This window comes from Ailuropoda melanoleuca, chromosome 10 (assembly GCF_002007445.2).
Source record: "Ailuropoda melanoleuca isolate Jingjing chromosome 10, ASM200744v2, whole genome shotgun sequence".
NCBI lineage: Eukaryota > Metazoa > Chordata > Mammalia > Carnivora > Ursidae > Ailuropoda > Ailuropoda melanoleuca.
Genome location: NC_048227.1, coordinates 70,098,809 through 70,117,807, shown reverse-complemented (window position 1 = coordinate 70,117,807; position 18,999 = coordinate 70,098,809). Strand labels below are relative to the sequence as shown.

General features: G+C 34.1%; 1 protein-coding gene across 4 annotated transcripts in view; it reads right to left on the bottom strand.

Annotated features, from left to right (window-relative positions):
* HSF2 (heat shock transcription factor 2) overlaps positions 1–18,999 on the bottom strand; it is a 34,439-nt gene that overhangs the window by 10,530 nt on the left and 4,910 nt on the right. For all 4 annotated transcript variants that reach the window (XM_034669059.1, XM_034669060.1, XM_002919684.4 and 1 more), the window contains exons 2-9: positions 10,855–10,963; positions 10,567–10,694; positions 9,587–9,711; positions 7,341–7,416; positions 4,140–4,201; positions 3,147–3,234; positions 1,037–1,185; positions 409–648 (exon numbers count right to left, since the gene is read on the bottom strand). In XM_034669059.1, the coding sequence (XP_034524950.1) occupies positions 409–648; positions 1,037–1,185; positions 3,147–3,234; positions 4,140–4,201; positions 7,341–7,416; positions 9,587–9,711; positions 10,567–10,694; positions 10,855–10,963 (977 nt within the window). The remainder of the gene's footprint in view (positions 1–408; positions 649–1,036; positions 1,186–3,146; positions 3,235–4,139; positions 4,202–7,340; positions 7,417–9,586; positions 9,712–10,566; positions 10,695–10,854; positions 10,964–18,999) is intronic.

Sequence of the window (18,999 nt, the reverse complement as noted above, 5' to 3'; positions counted from 1 at the left end):
GCAACACAGTCTGATTTATCTTTTTTCCTCTACACTATAAATAATAAAATGTTAAACTTATTATTCATTATTGCCACTAATTTCTGGTTTTCTTCTGCTATAAAGTAAGCCCCTTAACAGAGATTATGTTATTCCAGTCCTGATAAAAACACAAATACATATACGCACATACTTTATGGACATTCAAAACAAGTATCTCATTAAAGAAATCTAAGGAATTTCCAAGAAAATCTCAATACTGTTCTTGGAATGATTAAATCCTTCTCACAAAAACATCTGCAGAGCTCAGCCCTGACCAAAACAAAGAAAGATTTCCATGGGTTCATAATCTGAAAGGAAGATCATTCGAACATGTAAAGTAAACAAAGAAAGCAAATAAATTCAGATGATAACGCAATGAGCACTCACTTCCCCAGAAGATTGATGTTATCATTTAAGATGGAATCCATCATGGTCACAGGATCTTCTGTGGTCAGACTAGATGAGCCATTTAGCTGGACAGCACTAGACATGAGAGGACTGGTGCCATCACTGCCTGAACTTAGGGATTCTCTGGCTGGTTCATTTTGATCTCCACTCTGAATGACAGGTGCATACTCATCTTCATTGTCATCTTCAACAATGACAATATCAGGGTATTGGCTACAGCTAGATCAGCAATATGAGAAAGGACCAATTACATTTGCAAATGCATTCAATAAACTCATTCTGTCCATCCATTCTCCGTGGAAACTCTTCTCCCCAAAACACATATCAAAAAGCTTAAATTTCTTGGGTGAGTTGCTTAGCCATAAATATTGATTCTTCATATGATATGAGACCACAAAGGACCAATTAAAGATGTTTAACTCCAAAATTAAAAAATTACAATTCTCATTACTTTTTGTTGGAAGTCTTTTTGCTGAAGGGAGAACATTTGGTTAAATAATTTGGCTTTTTCAGTTTAATAATCCAAATATGAGTTAGATAGTAGTTTATCACAGAATAAACAAAAGTAACCAATATTTTCACAAATTTTACGTCATAATTTCCTTACCTGGAGGGATCAGATATAACATCCTCATTAGTTTCCGGAATAACTGGGATATTTTCTTCATCTGCATTATCATCAGTTACATCATAAATAATAATATCATCTGAAATCCGCTCCCTTGCCTTTAAACCTTCAGCCCTACTGTGTGGAACCTGAAAAAATCAGGGAGAAAATATTTCAAAAATTGAAATTATATTGACTACGAAACAATATACCATTTAAAAAGTGCTAATTGGGCACCCATTATTGACTAAATGTTAAGGATACAACTTAGCTATGTTCTCTGCCCTAATGAGACTTACACACTAATTGGTATTTGTACCAATTCACAAAGGTATGAGGCATGTTACTTCATACTATTTAACTATTTCTTTTACTGTAAGGAATCTTGAAGGTCTCATGCCTCAGAATGAGTCTATGGAAAGATCCTCACATTTTAAAGTATTTTTTTTTATATCCAAAGGGTTAAAAAAAAAAGTCTTAAAACTTCACCAGGAATTTCAAGCATAACCAGATGGCCACTGTGCTGATGAGGATTATTTTATCTCAAGCTACTCTATTTGACATACGGTTTATGCTTTCTTATTAAATGCTTTCATTAATAGGAAAAAAAGACATTTCAACTATTCCAGTTAAATGTCAGCCTGAATTTTTAGCAGTAATTTTTTTTATTCAGCTACAGATATATTCAGATCATAGGTACCTAAATAAAAAAAGCATTCAAGTCTCTAAAGCAAATTAAACTCATTGTTATAATGCAAAAATCTATAAATCTCAACAGTAGATAAACCTGAGGCAAAAGATGTAAAGGACTTAAAAATATATAAGTCCAGTTAAATTAAGAAATTTTCATCCATTTACATTGAGTCTTCAATCCTAAAAACACAACAGTTAGGTATGCTTACTCAGAAACAGGTTTTTTTTTTTTAAATAAATTTGTCTTTCGCTTTCTTATGTTTTCCACGACATTTTTAGATGGACAGAACTTTTTTTTACGTCTTTATTTATTTATTTGACACAGAGAGAGGGGGAATCACAAGTAGGCAGAGCAGCAGGCAGAGGGAGAAGGAAAGGGAGAAGCAGGCCCCTCGCTGAGCAGAGCGCCCGATGCAGGACTCGATCCCAAGAACCTGGTTAATTAACTCTTATTTGCTCAAGAAAAAAAGTCATGGGACGCCTGGGTGGCTCAGCTGCTTAAGCAGCTGCCTTCGACTCAGGTTGTGATCCCGGGGTCCAAGGATCGAGTCGCATCAGGCTCCTTGCTCAGCGGGGAGCCTGCTTCTCCCTCTCACTCTGCCTGCTGCTCCCCCTGCTTGTGCTCTCTCTGGCAAATATATAAATAAAATCTTAAAAAAAAAATCTTGGTACTTTAATAACAAATCTGAAGCAGTATTTAGAATTCTAAGCTCTGAATGTAACAATGACAATCAGCTATTAAAAGAAGTCTAGACTCTGGACTGAACTGATTTGCCAATGCATTTAAGTTTGACAAATGATCCAGAGAGCCCACAACACAAATAAAGGTAAACAAAAATGTTTTGCAATTGCTAGCAATTCTAGGTCTGCACAATTTATAATAAAAGTTGGAAACAAGTTAAAATAACCAATGGATGAGTGTGTAATTACATTATCATAATAGTCAATTGATTTCAGGTAGTAGCTGAGATGAACTAAATCTATTTAATAAATCTCAAAAGCAAAACCAAGTGAAAAAAGTTGCAATGCAAACGGTATGTGCAAAATGATATCATTTATATGAAGTTTAGATACATGCAAAATAATACCAAATATTGTTCACGAATTCACACATATAAAATGACCACGGAGATGATAAATACTACTCAAGAAAATGATTACCTAGCAGAGACTGAAGATCAGGAGGCAAAAACAAACTTGGGAACAGGCAACTAAAATGATTATATTTATAATAGTTTATTTCTTTAAATAATCTAAAGCAAATAAAAAAATGTCACGATTTAATAAAGCTGGAGGATGAACACTTAGATTATTATTCACTGAACTTTGAATGCAAATTTTGAATGCATGAAATACTGTTGTAATAAAATTTGGTTTGAGATAACAAATATAAAATAGAATTTAAACAAAAAATTACTTTATGATGGTGATTATCAGCTGGTTCTTTGACTATATGCTGAAACAGATTCTTCTTTTGAGCTCCATTAGTGTTTAGAAGTAGAGGCCTGAAAATCAGAATATATTCATGAAACTCAGTGAAGCAAACATGAAAGAAATTTGAACTACTTCTAATGTTTTACCTTCACATGAATATACACACTTTAATAATAAAAGAGTTCAGTTAGTGATACACAATGAACTCTTAAAAACGGTCACATCTTAGGAACAGAAACTAGGGGATGACTGTGTCTAGGACTTTGATTCAGCCATTCTTTTGTACTATTTTCGTTAAAATAAATGTAATAAACTACACTCTGACTATACTTCACTGCTGACTGAACTATATCACTCTTTATGAACTGTACTTACACAGAAAAAGTAAGTAGATGGTAGTATAAGAACAAGTTTGTGGAAGTAGAGTTAAGGTTGCAGCATTTGCTAAAATTTTAGTCTTACAAGTTTTTTCTCCTTCCAACTATTTCTTTGTCCACTATCCTTCTTAAGCTTTAGTTGTGACAATGGCAGTTACTAACATTTTTCAGTATCACAAGCCGTAGTCAATATACAGGTTTTTAAATTCCTTATTAGTGGATTAAACATAAAAGAGATCAAGTAAAAGATTTTTCATTTTTTTCAATACATGACCTTCTTTTAAGAGTTTCCCTCACTCAAGCCTTCTAACATTACATTAAACTGCTAATATGAATAAAAATGGATTCCTTATTAACTATGTATGTGTCTTTTAAATGACCATTTAGGCTATCCTTGTCTCCGAAAAACATTAGCAGGATGACAGCAGGAAGAAATAACACTACTCTTGAAATGCCGAGAGTATCATTTAACAAGGAAGGACTGTTCATCTGGGACAACAGACATACACAAAGCAAATGTAGGCCATTCATGGTTAAACACTAAAATGTTTAGTTGTCCACGAACAGGTCAAATGAAGTGTTTTACGATAAAAACTTACCTTTTACGTTTTAAACTCACAAGTTGGTTATTCTGAACCAATGTAACAATAAACTGGACAATCTAAAAGGAAAATATAAACAAAAAATTTTCCATCATAGATTCCTCTAATTCTTTAGTCCATATTACAAGTCTTATAAAATGAATTCAAATCCTATATATTTTCTATTCTAAGTCACATAATTTCTCACATGTTAACATATTTGAAATCTAGAGTGCATCTTACAATTGATATCTAAAGAAATATCAGTTTCCAGGCAGAAGAATAACCTGTGACAAAATAAAAGTTGCAGCTACCTAGAATACCAAGATGCTTAAGACATTCATCCATCCATCCAATCCATCCATCCATCCATCCACCACCATCTATTTATCAACCCAATACTCGGCTCAATTATTTGTTTTGATGCTAACAACCAAGCATGCCCAGATACAGATCCCAAGTTTTTACTTAAAATTTTTTCAAGATTATGCTGGGGAAAAAAAAAAAGTGTCAGGCAACATTTTTCTTAAACTAGGTAATATAATTGAGGCAAAAAGAGACTGCCAGCTCTTTCAGAAGAGAGCATAAAATTTTCAAGGTAGAAAAAGCTTATTGGCTTATCCTAGAAAAATTATTGCTTAATGAAAAATATTGTCATAGGACACCTGGGTGGCTCAGTTGATTAAGCATTTGCCTTCGGTTCAGTTCATGATCCCAGGGTCCTGGGATCGAGTTCCATATCAGGCTCCTTACTTAGCAGGGAGCCTGCTTCTCTCTCTCTGCCTGCTGCTTCCCCTACTGTGCTTTCTCTTCCTTTCTCTCTGACAAATAAATAAATAAAATCTTTACAAAAAATATATTGTCATGAAATATTTAATTATATAGCAACAGAAATAAACCCCAAAATACAGTTAACTAGAGGTTCCAAAAATAAATTCACAATTTTAAAGTTGGAATACATATACTTTTTTCAAATAAACAATGAATAGATTTTGTTTTGGATAATTTTGCTCTTAAACATCCAATATACCCATACTGCCAATCAAGAGAAGCTGGTTTAATCTTCAGAGCTAGATTAAATTTAAAAGGAAAAAACTACTAAACAGATTAAGACATGCAAATGATCTTTCATATTTTACGACGGTTTTTCTTAAAGTGTGGTCCATGGACCAGCAGTATTAGCCCAGGAACCTATTAGACACACAAATTCTCAATCCCACTCCAGAATTGCTGAATCTGAAATTCTGAGGACAGGGTCCAGCAATGTATGTTTAGGAAATCCTCCAGATGATACTGATGTGAATGTGAGAATCACTGGCTTAGGGTATACCTTGACATTTATTGTCATCTTCCTAAAGGAGCTAAAAAGGAGAGGATCATATGATGAACTATGAAAAGCAGTATATCAGTGAGAGGCTATAAATGAAGACCAAAAGTGACCGGAGGACTATTTAGACTCTCTGCAGAAAAGTTAAACAGCATTAGAGTCATGAAAAGGAAATTAGCCACTAAACTGTTTATTCAAAAGAAAATGCTGACTGATGGCTGATGGAAAGACAAATTTAAGCTTAAAAGTATCTAAAAAAATTATTTGGCTTCATTTACTTTTGTTAATTTATAAATGTTATAGAAAAATTCTAAAAACATTAGTGGTTGAATTTATAAGAACATGAAGCACTGGCTAAATTTCTCCTGAAATTTGTTCTACATATTTTCTCTTATGACAATTCTGCATCACGCTGTACAAAGCTTGTTTCCTGAAGGAGAAGATAAGGCATCTAACATTTACAGCATCTAACTTCGGGACCCAACAAGTTCTATAATAGCTACTATTATCTTATCCTGTAACAAGTACCTATACCAGGTAACTCACATACACTATTCCAACTAACCCACGGCCAAGGAGTAAATGGCAGACGTATGAAGCAATTCCAGGAATAGACAAAAGATTATCAGCTATCACTATGCATTATGAAAACTCCCTAGCTCCACCAAACCACATATATTCAACCTCAAATTTGAACAGACAGAATATTAGCTTTCATGAAAAACTAAAGTGTTATGTAAGTATTTTACCAACTTTCTTTGGTTTTAGGGAAAAAAGTTTATAGTATTATAAGCCAATATTTAACTATAAAACACTGTTTTCTGGAAAAGATTAAAAGATTTTTTAAAAATAAAGTACAGGTTAAAATACAACTATCATTTTAAATCAGGTATTCTTAACAGGGTTGCATGTTGGAATCAGCTCTGGAAGTTTTGAATATATATGCACCTGGACTAAACACTTAGAACTGAATTTTACATTCAACCTTCACTTGCATACTGATTTGAAAAAAAAACAAAAAAACAGTTTATCTATTTTGACTACAAGCCAAAGGCTGCAACCATTCATCTCTGTTCTAAGCTTGTTCCACTAGACCCAGATCCTGTCGGTCATAACCCTATTTTTAGCTAAAGGCATCTCAGCACAAACCAGCTGAAGTACTCCCACCCTTCCTCCCCCCCAAAAAACCTGTTGCTTAAACTTAAGAGTCTAGTTTACTCATGAGCAAAAAATAGCTGCCTTAATTACTTTTATGTTTCAAGTCTTATTAACATATGAAAGCTGATATGAAAAGACTAAATCACAAGGACACAATGCAACCAAGAGATTTTCAGTTCCCCCAGTAATTTTCAGCTCAGATACTAAAATCTAGAATTTATTTTACAACACAGTACTTTAACTACTTTTCCGCAGAGACTAATAATAGCATACATTGATAACTAATCTTTTTGAACTCATAATTTGGTCAACTAATTTGAACATTTTAGTCATTTGTCTTCCAAGACCGTATCTATGCCTTTTCAAGTAAAAAAATAATAAAAACAACAACAAACCCACAAAGTAAGGCTGTCATTCATAGTAAAAAACGTAAAGAAATTGGTAAGTATATTATGTTCCTAAAAATAAAGTACCTTTAAAGTTGTTGTATCAGGCTAAAGGTCACTTACTAAAAGCTAAGGAATTACCATATTGAGCTAATGAGAAATGTCTCTTATTAAAAAGAAAATATAACGGTTGACCTAATTTGTTTGATTTCATAGTTTCACTACTATATGTGAACCCAATATATAAGAAGCTAAGATCAATCACTATTCAATAGAGACTTTTTTGGGTCACAAATGGTACACAAATTAAACAAAGGCAGATTATGGTCATGGGGGGAAAAAGCTTACCTTTCGAATAACTTGCTGCTGTTGTGCATGTTTTGCTCGTAATTCTGACACCTCCTTCCAAAGGGACTCATTCTCACTACGTTACCATTTATTAAAAAACAAAACAAAATTTAGTCAGAAAGCCAGACTTCAGTATATTTAATTAAGAATACCAGTGAACTTTGCTATATATGTTCATGAAACTGGAAAAACTGGTTCAATTACATAAAATGGCAACTATCTTAACACAACTCCTTCATAACTATAGTACTTTCTAATCATGGCAATAGAAACACAAAAATTTAAGAATCATGCCTACATCCATATAGTAGCAGGCAATTTACTTCTCTGACAATGTGGTTCATTACTTCTTGTTTAAAAAATGAACTAACCTTTCAACTATGGTTACCAGTGAATTCAGGACTTGTGCTTAGAAAAGAATTCTTAAAGGAAGTGACATTTACCCAGCACTAACTATGCTCCAGGGATTATGCTAAGCATTTTATGTGTATTTCTTAAAGTTCTATAATTTCAGTCAAGAAAGGAATTATTAACTCTATTTTGTAGAGGAGGACACTGAGACCCAAGAATTGAGAGGACTTGCCTAAGATCACACGGATTATTTGTAGTAAGTGTTGAAGTCGATCTAAAAGTCGATCAGTCCTAAAACTGTCTATCTTAAGATCTGTTTCAAACATACGAAAACACTAAAGAAAGTTTTTTTAAAGCATGTCTAAATATATGACAAACCAATAACTTGCCTAGTAGTAACAGTTTCCTTTCCTTCATTAATTTTTATTGAAACTGCACTGTTATTAAATGTTAGCAGCAATGATAACACTGAGAAGGCATGAAAGATAATTCACCTATTAAATACCTTAATTTTTGCTCTTAATTTCCATAATATCCATTTTCCTCAAGCCAAACTCTTATAAAAGGGATTTCTGTATCTTACATATAGAAGATGTTGAAAATAAAACTTTAAAACTTACTGAATAACTAGGGTATTTTCTCTGACTTAGATATTTAAAGATATTATCATCTGCCTCCTAAACATAAGTAGAATAGTTACCTCTAAAACTTACAGGATGAATTTGGGATCCCATTCCTTAAGGGCTAAACCTGAGATTCAAGGAATTGGGTCAAAGGGCACCTCAAGAGACACAAGATACATACAATAAACTGGCATAAGTGATTAAATAAAATATGCAAAATGGGGCAGCTTAACATTAAGCCTTATTCAAAAAGGGAACCAAAGTTCAAGGTTACTCTTTTAATGAAGACACTTAAGACAGCTGAACTAATGTCCCACATTTGAAATGGAAGAGAGAATACATAAAATATGTACTCTCAAGACTTTGGACCCTATTAGGATAAGAGAAAATCCCAACTACTTACTGAGAGAAGTACACATCTACTCTATATACAAGTTTTTACTGTGGCAAGTAATGGGGCAAGAATTCCAATAAAGCAAAAGCATGTTTCTGTAGATAAAAAGTTTTGAATAACACTTTACCATGTCTCGGTAAGATAAATACCAAGTAGGGAAAGTCTCTTGCATCCTTTTTCCCTATTTTTTGTGGCCTATTTTTCCTACGAAGCCACAATAGAAAAGTTTTATGAAACTACCATAAAAGAAGATATGAGTAACATATGTAGTGTTTTTCTACCGCTTGTGTGCCCTCACGTGTGTGAATATCCTAATGAAAGCTAACCTAAGTAGAATCATATTTCCTACATGGATTTAAAGATCTATGCCCGTACTCACACATATTGTTTCATCAGTGAGACTCGTGCATCAAATTGTTTTAATTGCCCAGATTTATAAATTCTTTTGAAAACTGTCAAGAAAATATGATATTGAGGTAAAGTCAAGGACTACAAATGAAAACTAAAGGGAACCAATACTTACAAAAAATGACCTTTTATCTTGGCTTCAACAATGTGATCTAAGTACTTAAAGCACTAACCTCCAACCCCCAACACACACATACTAACCCCTATATTAAGATTATATTTGGAAATAATACTTTACCTTTTTATTTTTTTTAAAGATTTTACTTATTTATTTGACAGAGAGAGAGAAAGCCAGTGAGAGAGGGAACACAAGCAGGGGGAGTGGGAGAGGAAGAAGCAGGCTCCCAGCTGAGGAGCCTGATGTGGGGCTCAATCCCAGAACTCCGGGATCATGCCCTGAGCCGAAGGCAGACACTCAACGACTGAGCCACCCAGGCACTCCAAGATTATATTTGGAAATAATACTTTACCTTTTTAATTCAGAAAGCCTGGACTCAATAGTCTCTTGTTTTATTTGAACCTTCTGAGCACTACTTATAATTTTTGTTAAATCTTCCTGACGAATCTTATTTTCTTCTGGTTTTGAAGATGAAACCTTTTGAAAGCAAATTTAGAAAATAAAATACTAAACACCATGTTGGTAAATTCAAAGTTTCCCTATTATAAGTGTGTTTTGTAGCCCATTCAGTAACTTAGATTTCGTTCCAAAAAGCCCAGGATAGGATTCTATAAAAAGAATAAACTTCATAGCTCAAAGACAGAGGATAAGAAATCTTTTTTTTTTTTTTTTTAACGTGGAGAAGTTTCCATGAGCAGGAACAACTTAGGGACTTTTTTTTCATTCCCTTTCACCAAACTCACTGTAATTTCCCCAAGACTCTTTATTATCACATTCCACTTTTAATTAAATTTATGCAGTAACAGCTGCGCACTAGGCCATTTTCTTTCATGGTCCATTACTCTTTTATCCCCCCTCTTTTGTGGATTTAGTAAAAATATTGTATTTCAGCAAAAGATACCATTCATTAAAAAATGTATTATTACATGCCTTACTATGTGCAAGGGACTTATTCTCAGCATCAGATACTCAACAGTGAACTTCAGAAAAAGCCCTCCAGGGAGTAGACATTCTACCAGGAGCTTATATTTTTTTAAAGCTAAATTAATAGGCGTGAGCCATCCCAATATGGATGATTCCTCACCCTCAGTCAGAATGTAAATATTTTCCTTCCCTCTAGAAGGTATTTGAAGACAGAGCCCTCAGAACAGTTGACTGCAGAGAAAAAATATAAAATAGAAAGAAATAATTAAAGCTTTATTAATCTAAGTCATCCCAACAAGAAATACCTGTGTATTTCGGTACATTCTTAATTTCAACAGGTAAAATATTGTGTTGACCAAGTATGCTATATGGTAATGCCTTAAATAAATCACATTAACAATAGCTCACCTTCCTTTTAATGTTCTCCAACAAGTCATCTTGGCCTTGTTTGAAGTAAGGATGCTGAAATTCAACAGGACCATCTCGTTCCTGCTTTACAATTCCGGAGTCAATATGCACAACCTTACGGAAACCATCTGAAAAAGATCAAAAATTTAGAGGACTTAAAAAAAAAAAATTAGATACTAGAATTGATAAAAGTAAAAGATTTCCCTTTCCTTTATCAACCTAATAGGAAAAAATGGTTTAATCAGAGGCTGATGACAGTACTCCAAATAAACTACTGCCCGTACTCACACATATTCAGTTGCCTCACAAAGCTTGCCATATTATTGTGCTTGAAATATTTGGGAAGAATTTCTTTTGCAAATCTTTGTTCATCCAAAACCAGAAAACTCTGGCCATTCTGAAAAAAGAGAGAAAAAGTCAATTAGCTGAAGTCCTCTTAGGTGATACAATACGAACCCCAAAACTGGGCAGTCTTTCCATGATTCTTTAGATACACATTTTATTACCATTAACAACAACAAGAAACAAACTGTAATTAAGTGCCAAACTGTAATTAAGCTTTTTGATGTCAACCTCAGAAGTTTAGGAGTATGTCTAAAACCAAAAGCTGCTTCATGCACTATGGTGAAATATTAGAATTTCCATTAAATCAGAAGCAAGAAAAGAAATGCTGTAAGTAAGCAACATAATTATTTAACACTGTTTTAAAGTCAATGCAATTAGACAAAACTTGACAAAATAGGAGGAAGTCATATTTTAACATTATTTGCAACAGACATATCTCTGCATAATCAACTGAAAAACTGTTAAAAAATTCAGGAAAATATCAGGTTAATAATTAATATTTAAAGTCGATACAAAAAAATAATTTGAAATTTATTATAATACAGTATCAAAATGGCACGGTACTGGCATAAACAAAGAGAAACAGACCAATGGAACAGAATAAAGAACCGCCAAATACACCCTTACATGTAAGGTCCAAAGATTTTTCACAAGAGTACCAAGACCATTCAAAAGGGAAAGGAGAGTTTTCAACAAACAATGCTGGGAAAACTGGATACTCATGTGCAAAAGAACAAAATTTATCATACACCATATACAAAAATTAACTCAAAATGGATCAAAGACCTAACTTCAGAAGTAGAAGAAAACATAAGGAGGAAAAGTTTCATGACACTGGATTTGGCAATGATTTCCTGGTTAACATCAAAAGCACAGGCAACAAAAGCAAAAACAGACCAATGAAGCTACCTCAAACTTAAAAACTTTTGTGCAAAGAACACTATCAATAGAGTGAAAAGGCAACCCACAGAATCAGAGAAAATATTTACAAATTGTTTACCTGATAAGGGGTTAATATACATAATAAAGAACTTCTACAACTCAAGGACAAACCCCCCCACACAATAAGAAATGGGCAAAAGACTTGAGCAGACATTTTTCCAAAGAACATATACAAATGGCTAATAAATGCATGCAAAGAGGCCAAACATCACAAATCATTAGGGAAATGAAAACCAAAACCACAATCACCACTTCATACCCATTAGGATGGCAATTATTTTTAAAAATACCAAATAAATTGAAAATAAGTGTTGCAAGATGTGGGGAAATTAGAACCCTTAGCATTGCTGGTGGAAATGTAAAATACTGCAGCTGCTATGGGAAACAATATGATGGTTCCTCAAAAAACTAAACACAGAAACTACATAATCCTGCAATTCTACTTCTATATATATTCCCAGAGAACTGGGCAGGTACTTAAAAAGCTATTTGTATACCCATGTTCATAGCACCATTATTTGCGATAGTCAAAAAGTGGAAGCAACCCAAATGTCCACTGACAGATGACTGGATAAACAGAATTTGGTATATAAAAAGGAAGGAAATTCTGACAGGTGCTATCACACGGATGAACTTTAAAGACACTACACTAAGTGAAATAAACTAGCCACAAAAGGACAAATACTGTACTATTCTACTTATATGAGATATCCTGAATAGTCTAATTCACAGAGACAGAAACAGAATGGTCATTAGGGGCTAGGAGGAACGAGAACTTGGAAGCTATTGTCTAAGGAGTATGAGGTTTCAGTATGGAAAGTTGAAAAATATTCTGGAAAGAGATGGTAGCGATGGCTTCATAATAATATAAATGTACCTAACGCCCCTGAACCATATATTTAAAAATGGGTAAAATGGTTAATTTTATGTTAGGTATATTTTACCATAACAATTTAAAACTAAAGCAGAATAAAAGGTTACAATAATAGAAAAATGTCACATATCTAAAGATAAATCTTAAAAATATACAGGACATTTAAGAGAATATTAAACTATAGAGAGATAAATACATTTTGTAAAGCTGTCAAATTCTAATTAACCAATACATTCGTAATAAATTCTCAATTTAAAAAAAAAATTTTGGAGGAGGTGAAGAAATGCTAACACAACCAAACGTTAGGTACTAAAGTTCACTTGTGAAATAATTATGTAACAATAGGCAAGAAAATGCTAAAAACAATGAAGAGAGAGATGTTAACCCTATCCTATAAAATTGTTATAATTATAGAATTACAGGGATAGAATTATAGTGTTTACAAGAGTTTAGTACTAAAGAAGAGATAGTAAAAAATAAATAAATGGACAGATTAGAGAGAACAGAAGCAGCAGCAAATCTATTTGAGAATTTAACAGGTTTAAGTACAGGTAACATTCAAATCAAGGGGAAAATCAGGAGAAAAAAGATTAGTTCATGAACTCTCCACCTGGAAAAGCAAAAAGCAAAAGCTCAATGCTAATTCACTGCTCAATCACTCTATACAACCAAGCTTTTGGAAGTATGATGTAAACCTAGTAGTCACACTGGTAAGAATTTATATTTTCTCATGGAAACTGCTAGCTGCCTACCCTATTTCCAAATTCCTCTATTTACTTTTTTTATTTTTGTTATTTTAAAACTAAAATTATATATTTTTAAGGTGTACAACATGATTTAATATATTTACATACATAAAGGACTACTACGGTAAGGTAAGGCTAATTAACACACCATCTCCATCAAGCTAAACAGCTTCTGCAGAGCAAAGAAAACAACAAAATAAAAAGAAAATCTGACAGAATAAGAGTATTGGCAAGCAATATATCTGATAAGGGATTAATAACCCAAATTTGTAAGGAACACATATAACTCAACAGGCGCAAAAAAAAAAAAAAAAAGACACTGATTAAAAGAGAACCCAAATAGACATTTTTCCAAAGATACAGAAATGGCCAACAGGTGTATGAAAAGGTGCTCAACATCACTAATCATCAGGGAAATGCAAATCAAACCCACGACGAGGTACCACTTCATTATCTGTTAGGATGGCAATTATTAAAAAAAAATTATTAAAAGATAACAAGTGTTGGCGAGGATGTGGAGAAAAGGGAACTTTCATATACTGTGTGGTAATGTAAAGCAGTATAGCCATTATGGAAAACAGCATGAAGGTTCCTCAAAAAAAAAAAAAAATAGAACTACCACATGATCCAGCTACCCCTTTCTTGGGTATACACCCAAAGGAAATAAAAACAGTATCTCACAAAGTTATCTGTGCTCCCATGTTCATTAGAGCATTATTCAAAATAGCCAAGATATGAAAACCTAAGTGTTCCTGAATGGAAGAATGGATAAAGAAACTGTGATACACATACACAATGAAACATCATTTAGCCTTAAAAAGAGAGATCCATTTGCAAAAGCTTTCTTACTAACAGAATAATTTTGTTTGATGCTGCAACTACACTTCTCAGTCACCCTAACAAACAGAAGCAGCCAAATACACACCTGGCAATTAAGATATAAATAAAATAGACTGAGTAGGGCTTCCAGAAAAGCTTCTAAAAGGGGAAAGATCCAAAGTGTCAAACCCTATGTCCCACATCCCTGCTTGGAACTTGAAGCTAAAGACTAGAGCTTCAACAACCACCGAAGTGGAGAAACTAAGTATGGCTGAAAAGACCAGAAGGTATCTTCAGACTTAAAACCCATTTTTATTCTGTTTAAACTATTGTTTGGATTTCTTTTTTCTTTTTAAGATTTTATTTATTTATTCGACAGAGAGAGAAAGAGACAGAACAAGCAGGGGGAGCAAGCGGCAGGCTGAGGGAGAAGCAGGCTCCCCGCTGAGCAGGGAGCCAGATGCAGGGCTCAATTCCAGGGTCCCTGTATCATGACCTGAGCGGAAGGCAGGTGATTAACCAACTGAGCCACCCAGGTGCCCCTATTGTTTGAAATTCTATTACTTGTTTCTGAAACTAAACTTAACTCATAACGGAGTTATTATTAAAATTCAATAAAGTCAATTAACAAAATATTTTAAATATTTATGACAGTTAACTGCATTGATTAAAAATTTCTAACAAATCAGTAAGATGAAAAACCCAATGTAAAATTTAGAAGAAGGGGCGCCTGGGTGGCACAGTGGTTGGGCGTCTGCCTTCGGCTCAGGGCGTGGTCCCGGCGTTATGGGATCGAGCCCCACATCGGGCTCCTCCGCTATGAGCCTGCTTCTTCCTCTCCCACTCCCCCTGCTTGTGTTCCCTCTCTCGCTGGCTGTTTCTATCTCTGTCAAATAAAAAAAAAAAATCTTAAAATTTAGAAGAAGCCCAATCTCATTATAATTGAATGTAGAACAAAACAAATAGTGATTTTCACTTATTAGACTGGCAAAATTTTAAAAGTTTGATGATAATCAGAGTTGGTTATTAGGTAATAACTATTAAAATTAAAAATGCACGGGTTTTTTCCTATCTTAAAAAAACTCTCCCTCTACCTTACTTCCCTCTCAATCTACCCACCCCATTTGTCTTGTCCTTCACTGCAAAATTTAACAAATATTTTCTCTAATTTAGTACCATCTACATATTCTTGCTCAAAATTGGTTTCATTCTCCCTCATCTATTCAAACCATTTTTCTCTAAAATGTCAAATGCCAAATTCAATGCCTTCTTTTCAGTCCTGATCTTCCCACACCTCTCTGTGGCATTTCATTTGGCACTACTGACAATCCCCTCCTCTACTCTTTTGGATCTGAAACTATATATTATTGGGTCTCCTATCCCGTATCTTCTTTCAATTGTATTCACCTATTAAGAGGTAGTGTTTTTTAGATTGCTATCCTTGATCATGACACCTTTACACTCTTTCCTTAGGCAATCTCATCCACACCAGTGTATCTAACTCCTGACTTTATTAAGTATGATTTATTATCTACGATCACATCTACATCTCTGGCCCAACCACCTCAAATTTCACACTTAAAGTTTTCAATTGTTAACATTTTTACATGATGTTCTTTAATTCACTATGTTCTCAACCTATTGTCTATTTCAAATCCATCTTCCTACTCAGCAAAGTCAACTTTTTTCCTGTATGCTCCCTCCTGGCATGCCCCTCTCCCCTCTATGACATCAACAAGAAAAACATAAATTAAAAAACTGTCAATTTTAACAGCTAATAACTTAAGAGGGAAATATGAAAAACATTCCTTTTAAAAATAAGAAAAAGGGATCCCATGATCACTACTTCTATTTGATACCAGGTCTTAGCCACTGCAAAATAAATAAATAAATAAATAAAGGTACAAAGTTCTGAAAGAACAAAACTATCATTCACAAATGCATGGATGTATACTTAAAGACCCCAAATCAGTAAAATGATTGGCTCACTAGTTTATTATCAACATACAAATGTTATTTGTATTTCTAACTACCAGCAACAGCCAGAAATGTAATTTTAACTAACGGACACCACTTAAACATCTTAAGATACCTAAGAAGAAAATCTAACAAACACGTGCAAGACCTAATTACCAAAAAATATAAAACCTTATTAAACAAAATGAATTTAAAAACATGTCTTGTTTATAGGAATATTCAATATCATAAAGACGTCCATTTTCCCTAATTTGATTTATAGTTTCAATGCAATTCCAATTAAAATCCCAGTAAGTTTTTTTTAATGGAACTTTATTTTACAACATATACAGGAGAGGAAAGACCAACAACAATCAAGGTATTCCTGAAGGATAAGCTGCCCTCCCAAAAGCAAGACACTATAAAGCTACAGTAATTAAGACATGTGATAAGGGCAAAAAAAACCCTGTTCAATGGGATGGAATAGAGAACCTAGAAACAAAAAATCACAATATCTACCTGTAATTTTGCTATAAGACAGAGCGAGCAATACACATTACCACAGAAAGAAGGAAGCATTCAATGAAGGAGCTAGGACAACCGAATATTTACACGGAAAACAATGAAACTGGATTCCTCACACCACACACAAAAATCAATTACAAGTGAATTAGACTTACACATAAAATGCAAACTTTTAAAACTTTCAGAAAAAAAGAAGAGAAATGGAAAAGTATTTTTCTTTCCCTGAGGAAGAGGTAAGAAAAAACATCATGAAGGAACATAAAAGAAGAATATATTATACTAAAATTAAAAACTTGTACTCATCAAAAGGAAAAGATAAGTCTCAAACTGGGGGAAGACATAAGCAATACATAGACCCAAAGATTGGATATACAGAATATACAAGGAATTCATACAAATATTAAAAGACAAGTCACCCAACAGAAAAATGGCCAAATACTTCATAGAATAGGAAACACATATGGCCAATAAATAGGAAAAGGTGTTTGAACACATTACTAATCAGGGAAATATAAATTAACACCTCATTCAGATTATACTTTACATCTATTAGATTGGTAAAAAATTAAGAAGAATGATAATATCAAGTTGTGAAGATGTGGATTAATGGAAAATCTCAAGCTTGGCTAACAGGAGTATAAAACCATTTAATCTCTTTGGAAAACAATCTGTACTACCTTCAGGCTAAACAGTTCATAACCTATTTTCCAGCAATTCCAATCTTCAATGTAAGTATATATACCTTAAATTCCTGCTTATATACACCAAGAGAAGTATGTAAGAATATTCATAACAGCAGTTCACACAGCTGATCATCTTCTATTTTTGAACCACTTTTTTCCATTAACTTCTATGATCTCACTCCCTTGTTTTTCCTCCTGTTGCAGTTTCTTCTCGATCTCCTTTGTTAGCTTTTTCTTTTTCTCATATGCCCTCTAAAAATCAGAATGGCTTGTCTTTCAGCTTCTTCTATCTTCATCTGTCTCCCTAGGTGATCTCATCCAGTCCCATGGCTTTACCACTCATAAGCTCCAAACTCCACCCCGAATGCCAGTGTCTTAAATTCAAACATCCTGCTCAACATTTCCACTTGGATGTCTTGGGAGTGTAGAAGTCATTCAGGCTGTTCAAAAATATTCCTGTTCTCCTTCCTAGCACTGAACTTCCCCACCTCCTCTGAAATTAGGCATGGTCATTTGACCAAGTGTGGTCAACGAAATGTAAGCTAAATGAAACAATTTTCAACTAACACTAGTGTCTATTGTAATCTCAAAGTTAATATAGCCAAACAATCTCCACCTGCATTTCTCTGAATACTCCCCAATCTGAGCAAATGGTGTCATCATTTATCTTGTTGTTCAGGCCAAATCTGAGTCATTCTTAAGTCTTCTCTGACTTTCCTGCAACTCCAGACAATTTATTAGTAAGTTCTACTGCTTTACCTTTAAAGTAAATATCAAATCCAACAACTTCTCATCATCTCCACTTGCAAATACACTAGTCTCAGCCACACTATTTTCAATACCATAGTGGAAAACTATGATAATCTACAAAGTAGTTACCTAGATTTCCAGTCTCCTTACCATAGCCCTAAGCCCCTACACCATCTGCTCCGGCCTACTCTGACCTCAATCTTACATTCTCCAGATACTCTAACCACATGGGCCTTCTCCAATCACATGAACATGCCACATTCAAGGCCTTTACATTTGGCATTCCCCTTTGCCTGGCCCATCCTTTCAAATCGTTCAGATCTCTGCTCAAACATCATCTCCTCAGAGAGGCTTTCCTCATGACTCTACCTAAAATAACCAAAAATCCCAGTCATTTTATGTGCTAGTTTATCAATTTACTGCTCCAAATTCATTACAAATACAGAGCTGGGTCCCTTCAACATCTTTTTCTAGATGGCATGGTGATAAGCTTTGTCAATAGAAGACACTGGAGAGATATTACAACAGAAGGGGGTTCTCCTTCCTAATACCTCGTTATTTAACAACGGCAGGTTCCTACAGTGCATGCAGCACAAGGCCAACAGCTTCCCCCAGCATTCTCTCTCCCTTTGGAGGTTTCGAATCAGAGTATATCTGGGAAGACATGTCCCCATGAACAGATGTCAAGGGTGCTCTAGAACAAGGGCTGATAAACCTTTTCTTAAGGCATTAGATAGTAAATATTTTGGGCTTGCAGATCATAAAGTCATACGGCTGCCGTTGTAGCAAGAAA